This window comes from Myiozetetes cayanensis, unplaced genomic scaffold (genome assembly GCF_022539395.1).
Source record: "Myiozetetes cayanensis isolate MyiCay16 unplaced genomic scaffold, myiCay2020 scf2-11, whole genome shotgun sequence".
NCBI classification, from domain to species: domain Eukaryota; kingdom Metazoa; phylum Chordata; class Aves; order Passeriformes; family Tyrannidae; genus Myiozetetes; species Myiozetetes cayanensis.
In genome coordinates this window covers 90,541,427-90,552,552 of record NW_026087411.1, presented here as the reverse complement: position 1 = coordinate 90,552,552, position 11,126 = coordinate 90,541,427, and the positions used below count along the sequence as shown (strand labels likewise).

General features: G+C 38.2%; 1 protein-coding gene across 1 annotated transcript in view; it reads right to left on the bottom strand.

Annotated features, from left to right (window-relative positions):
- Positions 1–4,572: 4,572 nt before the first annotated feature.
- The window catches only part of COL21A1 (collagen type XXI alpha 1 chain), a 90,482-nt gene continuing 83,928 nt past the window's right edge, over positions 4,573–11,126 (bottom strand). The window contains exons 26-30 of the mRNA XM_050316154.1: positions 8,918–9,064; positions 8,766–8,820; positions 8,289–8,489; positions 6,766–6,843; positions 4,573–6,022 (exon numbers count right to left, since the gene is read on the bottom strand). Coding sequence (XP_050172111.1) covers positions 5,835–6,022; positions 6,766–6,843; positions 8,289–8,489; positions 8,766–8,820; positions 8,918–9,064 — 669 coding nt within the window. The 3' untranslated portion in view covers positions 4,573–5,834. The remainder of the gene's footprint in view (positions 6,023–6,765; positions 6,844–8,288; positions 8,490–8,765; positions 8,821–8,917; positions 9,065–11,126) is intronic.

The window sequence follows — 11,126 nt, the reverse complement described above, 5'->3', positions numbered from 1 at the left end:
TCTCACCTACTTTTTCCTTAAGTGGAAGAATATTATGTACTTTTAAAAGCATAAAATTAGGAAAAAGTGTCAGAAAATCAATACACAGCACTTGAGTAGTTCTTTAAGCCCATGGCAGACAACTGAGCTTCCAATCCACCAATATACCTTTGGGAGAGCCGGCTGAATGGCCAGACATCACTTCTGGAAGAACACCTTCTGATGCTTGCATCTTTTTCCAAGTAAGAAAAACATAAAGCAGAATAATACAATACACTGGAATGTCACTAGAATGCCACTAGAATATTATTTTAAAGGCACTTTATGCAAAGGTAGAAAATACTGAGAGGGGAAAGATGCTTGTAAAGAAAAAATCAGGAATCGCAGAGTAATGATTTCCCCATTATAAAAATGCACTTAGATTCTTCAAGATACATAGGTACTTTACAAGAAAATCTTACTTATCAACATAGCAAATAACTCATAAATTTTTTATGTTAATTCAAGTTTTAAACATTGCAGTATCACCCCAGAAAGCAATAGTTGTTTAAAGGGTTTACTGTCTCTGCTGAATATGGATTAAGAGGTATTTTATCATCTATGTGTTCCCCCCACAGAAAAAAAGTTGCAGTATCTTTTCACAGTGGTTTGATTCAACCTGTGTGAACTGTAGTGACACTTCCTGACAGTGTTCATTGCCAGGACAGTCAGATTCCATTAATAAGAAATTCCATTTTAATGCACCTTGAGTTTTCTAAGCAATTAGATTCTCTAGTTCTGAAAGATGCACAGCTAACAATTCTCAGCTCTTCCTCTAACAGGCTGACCAACCTTGAAATTTACTGGCTACACCTGAAGCTGACAATGACATCCTGGCTCTGAAGCAGTAACAGGACTGTGATAGTTCAGTTCTTAAAAGACTAGATTTTCCAGACTAGACCACACAGTCTAGAAGGATGGGATGCCATCCAGAGGGACCTGGACAAGCTCTTAGAAGCAGGCCCATGGGACATTCATAAGGATTAAAAGGACAAGTGCAAGGTCCTGCACCTGGGTCAGGACAGCTTCCTATGTCACTACGGGCCAGGGGATGGACAGATCGAGACCAACCCTGCCAAGAAGGACTTGGGGGTGCTGGTGGATGAGAGGCTGGACATGACCAGCAATGTGCACTTGCAGCCCAGAAAGCCAATTGTATCCTAGGCTGCATCAAAAGCAGCATGGACAGCAGGTCAAGGGAGGTGATTCTGACCCCTCCCACCCTCAAGTTGAGTGGAGACTCCACCTGGAGTGCTGCATCCAGCTCTGGGGTCCCCAGCACAAGAAGGACCTGTTGGAGTGAGTCTAGAGGAGGGTGACCAAGATGATTAGTGGGATGGAGCACCTCTCCTAGATGGAAAAGCTGAGAGAATTGGGATTGTTCAGCCTGGAAAAGAGAAGGCTTTGAGGTGACCTAATTGAAACCTTCGAATACCTGAAGGGACTCTGTAAGATAGAGAGAGACTAGTAACAGGACATGGGGTAATGGTTTCAAATTGAAAGCAGTAGGCTTAGATTAGATATTAGGATGAAATTGTTTGCTGTGAGAGTGGTGAAGCACAGGCTGACCAGAGAAACTGTGAATGCCCCATCTCTGGAAGTGTTCAAGAACAGGTTACATGGAGCTCTGAGCAATCTGCTCTAGTGGAAGGAGATGTCCCTGCCGATGGCAGGAGGTTGGAACTAGATGATCTTTAAGGTCCCTTCCAACTGGAGCCATTCTATGATTCTGTGATTTTATTCTTTTCCTTTCTATTTTCATTTGGATGACTATGATATCTTTCAGAGAACCATACATATACATATACACACACAATATACATACATATTTATTTCACCAAATAAATCTGCACATGTGGAAACCATCTGTGACATCTGGTCTTTTGCTAAATCATATATATATTATACACACATATATAGAGAGCGACACATCACTCCATATGTATTTACTCCAAACTTCTCTAAGATCATGATTCTCAGAGGTGAAAATTGCTGAGATCCATAAAGCACTAAACTTTCATTAAGAACTCCAGTTCCCACAGTAATACTTTGCAATTCTGCATCTTTATTGTCCAAGTGTATGCCTCAGTATCTGAGAGACAATAGCAATCAATGAGCACAGTAAAGTGGTAAATGTTAAATCAATTATGAGCTGAAGTTATATTAAAAATTTAGCGTAGTGGATCAAAGCTCCTCTACTGACACCAAGAGGCACTAGACCCACCAGGAAGTATATTTCTTAACTAAAAGCCACACAACAAGATACTAATAAAGAAGTCCAGAAATTTTTATGCATCTTACCCTCTGATTAAAAATTAGCCCGAGATCCAGTTTTAAAGTCTATCATCAAGAGAGTAAGCAAATGTCAGTTAACAGGGTTTCTAGTAACTGTTTCCAGAAAATCAGATCTGATCAGATAGATGGTGACATGTTTCACTGTGATTTTTAATTCACAGCTTCTGACTGCAGATCAACATCTGCAAGAACCTTATATAGTTTGCATCAATCATAAATAAGAGTCTCTCTCCTGTGGATTAATAATCTGATAATACTCCAGTTTATATCATACTGGGTTGGAGGCTCCAAGGTGTGGAACAGGGCTGTACCCCCAGGCTGTTTTTGACTGACAATTTCTCCAGGGTTTCCCTGTGAGGCTCACAGGGTCTGGGGTATAGGGCAGGGCATCACCTTTGTGAAATTTGAGTTGTCCCTATCCCCCTCCCCACCCCCCCCCCCGAGTTGGTCCAAGCCAGTAATCAATATAATAATCCAGTGTCTCACAATGATTCTTGGTCAAGATCAGAAGGGTCATCTCCAAGGGGGATCTTACAATAGGCATCTGCTACTGACCTCCAAATCAAGAGAATAAGACCAGTGGAAAAGTATCTGGATCACTTAAACAAGCTTTGGGTCACAGAACCTGGTTCTTATGCATGACTTCAACTACCCCACACGTTCACTGAAAGAACAATACAGCAGCTCACATCACCCACCAGATTTCTGGAATGTGTAGAGGACTGCTTCCTTGTACAAATGTTAGATGTGCAACCAGCAACAAAGCACTGCTGGCCCTGCTGCTCACAAAACAAGGAAGTTTGCTTTGTAGTATCTCAGTTAGGGATAGCTTTGGATGCAGTGATCATAATACCATGGAATTTGGGATCCTGCTGACCATGCTGAAGATTAGTATTAGAACAAACACTTTAAAGTTTAGAAGAGCAAATATCAGCTCTCTCAGAGCTAAATTGTGAGGGATTTCATGGGAAGCTTCCACGAGAAGCTTCCACGAGGGAGCTAGCGAGTGCTGGGAGTTTTCTAAACTCTCATCCTGGAAGAACAAAAACAGTTCATCCCCTTTTAAAGGTAGGGAAGTAGGCAGAGCAAGAGACCACTTTGGCTTAACCATGAGCTTCTGAGTCAGCTCAAGAGAAGTATTCCAGAGTTGGAAAAGCAGACAAAAACCTTTGAGAACTACAAGGGCACTGCCAGGGTGTGCAGAAATGCAGACAGAAAAGCAAAAGCTGAGCTCACATAGAAGTTGGCCAGACACATAAAAAACAACAAGAAAGGGACAATTAATAGACGTAGACTGGAAATAACACACAGATCCTCAGTCAGTCATTCAAAAACAACCCTCCAATAGGACTAATGGGGTGACAGTAGGACTACTTTTAATATGGACGCTCGATCAATTTGTGTTAATTTGATCAAATAAAATCATACCCAAAGCTACCAGTCAAACTGGCTGAAAATCAGAAGTTTTTTCTACAAGTAAGGAATTCTGGTTTTCTGTTTGTATTCACTGCAGTCAGGGTCCTCCTGACTTTCTCTTTTTGTTTTTGGTTTTGCTTCCTCTCAGACTCATCATTCCCACCACCACACATCTTACTGAAAAATGCATCTTAAATGTGGATGTAAATTAGCATGCAGTGTGGACAGCTCAGAAAAGTTCTACAAATATGCTGGGATCCTGATTCCTTCCTGACCTAGCAATGTTTCACTTCCAGTTCTCAAAAAATAAACAATATGAGATTGAGGTTTCTAGGTTCCTTTTTCCATAAAGTCAATCAATGGTTGCACACAGGATCAGTCTTATATTGTGTACTGAGAATCACTTGTTTGGTGAGAAAACTTCATGCACAGCCTAATTTCTCAGGTCCATGTCAGTAGCTTTCATGAATCCTTTTGGAGGTTTTTAGACTAGATTTTATGAGATGCTAATGACTGCACTCCACTCTAACTAGGGCTATGGCCTGGCTAAGCTACTCACTGCAAGCAGCCTTCCATGGGCCACAGCTCTGGACAGGCTGCAGTCACCAGGCACAGTGCAGTTGGCCACTTTGGCACTCCCTGCCCTGCCCCACAGGCACCAGGGGCCCAGCAGAAAGGTGCTGCTCCAAGGGACAATGCTTTCTCCAGAGAAAATGGAAAGACACTGGAGAGGAAAAGCACAGCTGCCAGGTGGAACCACCCCTCCATGTATTACAGACATCACTCTTCTCTGCAACACAGAAGAAAGGCGACTCTTGCAATTGCTCATCAAACTACCACCCATTCTTTACAAAATTTTATTTTACCTTGAATGTCAAGCATATTACCAGTTTCTGATAGTAGGACAACAGAAAAACAACATATTAGAAGAAGTCACTTATGAAACGTCAGTTAAGTTCAATACAAGACTCTGCCTTAATTTAAGAAATGGATTTTAAATCATCATGGGAACTGTGGCTTTGCTCTTTATGTAAAAGCAAGCAATACAACTCAATAGCGAAGCTTACAATGAAAATTACACACAGCTTATTAAAATGAAAAAGGAAACAGCATAACAAACATTGCAGCTGGTCAGCCACCAGCAAGACCTTTCTCCTTGTAAACCTGCTTCTTCAATTTGGCAATACAGTCCTTGAGGAGAAACAGCAAAGGGTATATAACTTAATACTTCATTACACAGAACCGTTATATTGAGGTTGTGCAAACACTTTTTGATCTTTAATTTTGTCAAGTCATAGCTACTGTATCACAGCCAGCTGTATCAGTCTTTTGTTCTTTTTTTATTTTTAATGCTATTTTCATGTAAGTTGAACCACCCACTGAAAGCTTTAAACCTTACAGTACCTGACAGTACCATCTTCAATAAAACCTTGACCCTTGAACAAGTAGTTCTACCCTTGCATTTCACTTTAGTTTTAAGCAGAGTTGCATGGTAAAATAGGTGATATTTCTTCCATGATTATCCAGATATTTATCTTAATTTATAAGAATCTGATATATGCTTTTGCTCACAGAACAGCTGGAGCTATGACATATGAAATGTACACGAGCCAGTGAAATTCACACACATATGAAGTCAAAACCAGCCATATTCTTAAATCAAATACTGTGTATGTTGGCTGCATGTGAAAAATTTCACAGTAATTCATACCTGGCCAATGCCATTTAAGATCTAATCCTGCTCCCAGGGGTGTTTCCAGCAATTTTGCAAAGGACTTCAGTGGTAAAAGGAGAATGATAGGACACTTAAATACTATCAAATATTATAGTTAATTCCTATTAAAACTAATATCTCTTTAAAAACAGTTGATATTCAACCAGTACAAGGTATTAAAAAAGTCACTGGAGTTTTGGAGTTTCTTGTCTAAAGGAATGTATAACCTTTGGGTTCATTATTTATAATGTTTATAATGTTTATAATGTTTATAATGTCAGAGGTACTTTTGTTCCTGCTTACTGGATTATTGCTGGTCACCTTCCTGAGATTTGAAAGACCACAGAAGACAAGCACCATACCTATTCTTCTAAATTATCATTATCACAAATTAATAATTTGGTCCTTTTCTAAATGGATCTCTCCCCACAATTACACTAAAACATAGTGATGGATCACAAATTCCAGGGGGTCCGACTGGTCCAGGCATTCCCGGAGTGCCAGGATCTCCATCTTTACCAGGCTGCCCACGCTCTCCAGGACGTCCTTCCTTACTCATACCTGGCGGACCTTCAGGACCTTAACAACACACATGCAATAAACAAATACATTACTATTGAAATAAAGAGTGAGTACAGATACACCCTCCCCATGCACCCCCCTGCTCTTTGGTGAAGTCTGCAGATAAAGAAAACTTCATTTCCTGAGAAAGACACTTCTTGTCACAAACTGCTTATATGTTTATATACACAATATGATACCTTACTAAGATTTTTTAAAAGCACATGGAAAACAGATTAAATAAAAATTGCTTTTAAAGGACAATATAAATCTGCTTTAGTACACTGTTATACTTTATCATATAATCTGGAACCACCACCAAATGAATCAGTCCCTCTACTTCTATTTGTTTCTCTGGATTTGGATCAGGCCCTAATATCTGTTCCAAACAGCCAACTTCGCATTTTTTATGCATACACTAATGTTAGGAAGAATATATGCCCTCACTAAGCAATGCTTACATGTCACATAATCATATCAGGGCTCAGTTTTCAGATAATGGTTGATTTCAGGATCCATCTATCAAGAAACAGCAGTCTCAGGTACCAACCTCTACAAGACATGTCTTATATTAAACTATGTATTATATGACAATTTATAAGGGTATGCAAGAGGCAGGCATTAGCCCTAAAACATATATGGAAATTAAGATATGTACAACGTACATTAGTTTTTCCCAAATTATACCAACATTTTTTTTAAAACACATTTTTTTTAAATTATTAGCATGCACTGAATCTGCACGGCTATCCAACCCTCACCTGGAGGTCCCGGAGGGCCTTGGATCCCAGGAACCCCAATTCCTTGATTGCCTTTTGCACCGTTTTTCCCTGGTAGTCCTGTGAATTAGCAAACACAGGTATATCTTTGCACAATATTTTCATCCAACAAACTAGGAAGTCAGCATTTAATAACAATTATTGAATAAAATAGCTAATATTTCAAAAGCAAATAATAGGATGTAAAATAAGCATTTTCTTGTAACCTACACAGTGTGACTGGGTTCTCAAATTATCCTCATTTCAACTGAATTTAGAGCTGATGTAGCACTTGTTAAGCAAACAGTCACTATGAGTGAGGGAATAGATGACAGGCAATTAAAAAAATTTTCTGTCATTACCTTCCAAATGGCAAAGATTTTAAGAAGTTGTATGAAAGAAGTGTAAGTTATTCACCATAACCCATATGGAATACAGAATATATAAACAATCTTCTACAACACACAGCAGAATTAAATCTCCACCAAAGAAATACTGAGAGGGTAAAAATATGAGCTCTTTTACACTAGTACAACCCAGTAAATTCAGTTTCTTCGTAGAGACATATACCCATTTTTCCAACTCTTATGGAATAGCCAGACCTGTCAGTGTCTGCTCCAGATGAAAACATTCTCCTATTGGAGAGGAAATTATAAAAGCACTACAGGCAAATCATCATTACATCCAGAATGAATGTGATGGTTTAGGTCACAGTTAATGTCGAAAAGAAAGTAAATATTTACCAACCATGTGTCTGCTTACTCTTGGCACATTACTAGTTAGCTACATTTAATACAGCTTTTCTGATTATTTTGATCCTAACAGTTACCAAATTATGGAATTCAACCGGTCTCTTTCTCTAGTTCCAAACTATATATGCATACTTAACATAAAGTCTCCAAGAACATCAGAGAAATCAGTTGGAATGCTTGGACAGCTGAGTTACCTGAAAGTATAAACCTCAGCTTGCTTAAAAAGAATCCAGAATTTTTAAGAAAAGCATAAAGAAATGAGCAAAAATCTTTTTGAGATAAAAAGAACAAAAGGACAAAAACTCAGGTAATCAGGGGGAGTTTAAAAGTTGTCATATGCCAAAAGTCAGTGCAGTTAGTAAGTAGCCAGTGAATAAATACTGTTCCTAAAAATAGCAGAAACAAACCAGTTTGGAAGAAAAGGAACTAGAAAACATGGAAATGCATTGAAATCCATGTCTAAACACATTTGATCGAAAAAATAATCTAAACACAGCTAGAAACATTTGCATGAGACTAAGAACTCTCTAAAAAGATCAGAACAGGTTGACTGCAGCAGAATTGAACACTAGCTATCTTGTTGAGTTCTTGTATTTTCTCTTCTTCTGTCGTGTTCTTCGAAAGCAGTGAAACATCCACTCTGCGCCACGTTCACAATTACACTGTCATACAGGCCCAGCCATTCTCTTACTCCACACTGCATTGACCCCCTTCAAAACTAGAAGAAAACCAAGTCACAAAGGCCATTTGCACCATGATGTATGCACACAGTACCTCTTGTCCCACGAGCCCCAGGGCGACCTGGGATGCCCATCAGCCCCGGAATGCCATCATTCCCTGGTAAACCAGGAAATCCTCTTGGTCCTTCAGGGCCTCTTGGACCTGGTGGTCCCGGCAGTCCTGGGGGAGCACTTTGGGACTGACAATGGTTACAGCTTTGTAGTCTTCCACTCTGGAGGATGGCAGGCAACTGGGCTGAGACAATTCAAACAAAAAATTGCTTAGACTGTTGAAACAACAAAACCACGAATACAAAATCAGTTTCATCTCTTTAGAGAATATGATACCTTTAGGAAATAAGATGGTAAAGTATGGAACCTGTGGTGTGGAAATGTATCCACACCTGTAGGAAAACAAGTGATGAATCAGCAATATGGAACTTGCTTTCAAGAAAAAGGCTTCACAATTCTCAGGGAACTTCTTTAGCACTTCAAACAAGGAAAAAAAGAGTAGAGAGGCTTTCAAACTTACTTCTCAGTACATCTGAACACACCTGTCGAATAAATTCTTCTGAAAATTCTCGTGCCTGAATTGAACAGAGAACAGTTAAAATAACAGAGATCACGCATTTCTTGGTGGTTTTTAAGGTACTCAAAATCAGAAGTTTGAGGTCCTATACATACAGGCTTTCCATCTGATCCAGGTGGTCCCGGGAGTCCTCTATCTCCTGGCTGACCTCTGAGACCAGGAGGTCCAACCAAACCTTGGACACCAGATTCTCCTTTTTGTCCACTTATGCCTGGAATGCCTGGATCTCCTTTCTCACCTTTCTGGAATGAAAAACCAATGAAAAGCCAATTGTATCTTCAGTGAAGCTAGGTAGCACCACACAAACATATTCTGAGAAAATCTTTATTGATGATCCTCATAAAACTGTCAGTAAATATTAACTTGATATTGATGAAATGTATTGAAGATCTGAGATTCTTTGGTAAATGTTTCAGATACAATTACCAAATATAACTAGAAATAAGTTACCTTTTTTTAACTTTAAGGAACCATTTAACTTACTAATTACTATTTAAAATTAGTATTCATTGTTACCATATGGAAGGAAAGGCTTTATTCTCTTTTGTGTGAAATTAGAATTTTTTTTCACAGTAAGTTCCTTAGAAGGATAGAAAAATTAGAGGTGACATTCTGGCATCACTGAAGTTCTTGGAAACTTATTGTAATAATCAAGCCTTTGACCCCTATGTCTGTATTATATAAGACAAAGGAAAAATAGTTTGATTTGAGTTAGCAATTCTTTTGTTTCTTTTTTTCCCATCTGATTGGTAATTGTAGTCCATTTGCTTCACTGGAAAAGGTTAAAATAACACTGGAAAATAGTTTGATATATCTTCATCAAAGCAATGCATGGAATTACCTACTGTAATAGTTCATGTGGAACTCTTTCCCCACTCTGAAGCCAATAAAACATCAGTACAATGTAATTTGGTATGTGCCCAAGATTAAAGTCAGTATACTACATTTGCTCCCTGATGAGTTTTTTCCTTCCATTTCTGCACAGCTTCTGCATAATATTATCAGTTGCCTCAAAAGTTTCTTTCATCCTTTACAACTATTTTAGATAAAATTGTGGGAACACAATTATTATATAAAACAAAACTGACTGAAACACATAATAGAAGTTTAAGAAATATTCATGCATACAGTCTTCATAGACTTACACTGAATTTTAAATTATGGTATTTATATTATTTTGTATGAATTTTTATATGACCTATCAAAATTCTTCATATCAGAAAAATTCAAAGCTTCTTGACTTGGTCTAAATTAGTAACAATGTCCAGAATTCTCCACATGAATTACTGCAGGGTAGCAAACTTCAAATTCAGTATTAGATTACCCAGTTTTATGCAGACAACTAGACACTAAAATCAGATAGGTAGTTTATCCCCTTAAAAAACCACAGAAATGAGACAGGTATCAGTCAGGTGCCTAAGAGTGCTGCTGGAAATATGACCTGAACAGCAGTCCATACGTTCAAAAGTTATACACTAATCAGAACTTTTTCCAAAGTTGTAATAGCATTTTATTTTTTTTATATTGTCATCTTGAATGTTGTAGTAACAGGAAACTGATCCTCTTAGTTACATCATGCAGATTTGTACTTGTTCATTTCTTACGTAATTGCAAATTACATAATTACAAAGGTGGTCAATTTACCATGGTCAGCAAGGCTCAGAGATAAACACATGGACCATACACAGCTGCCTGTGGCTATACTAGAATACATGTGCTGAGATCTGAAAACCATGCTGTTCCTATAGCTAGGAGTTGTTTGGTTTTGGTTTTGCTTCGTTTTTGATTTTAATTTTAATTACTTTTACAGTTATGGACTAAGTTTACATAAAAGATATCTGACTTGCAAATGGATCTATTTGAACTAAAGGGGCTAGAAAGCATTAAGAACCGGTGAATACTGGAAAAATGGCATCTACCATAGAAAAACACTGGAGGCACGAAGCCAGTATAAAAACATCAGGACAAAATGTTGGAAGCATCAGCAGAAACTGCCTGAAGAACTTGCCAAAGAGCAAATGAAACTGCAGAGAGAACATTTTCTGCAGAATATCTTGGTCTTTTAATGCTTAACCACATCCCATGTGTGGCCTTGTTTGCTGACCCTTGTTATTGGGAAAGAAAATTTTAAAAAGGAAAAGAGCTCAGTAAGTGCTGAGAATTACAGGCTGAAGAAACTTTTTATTGAGGAGCCAGTCTAACAAAAAACATATTTTATGAAAATAGAAAATCAACTAATTCTATAGGTTTGATAAGTAAACACAACATCATTATACATCATTAACACATAGTAAGAAAATTATT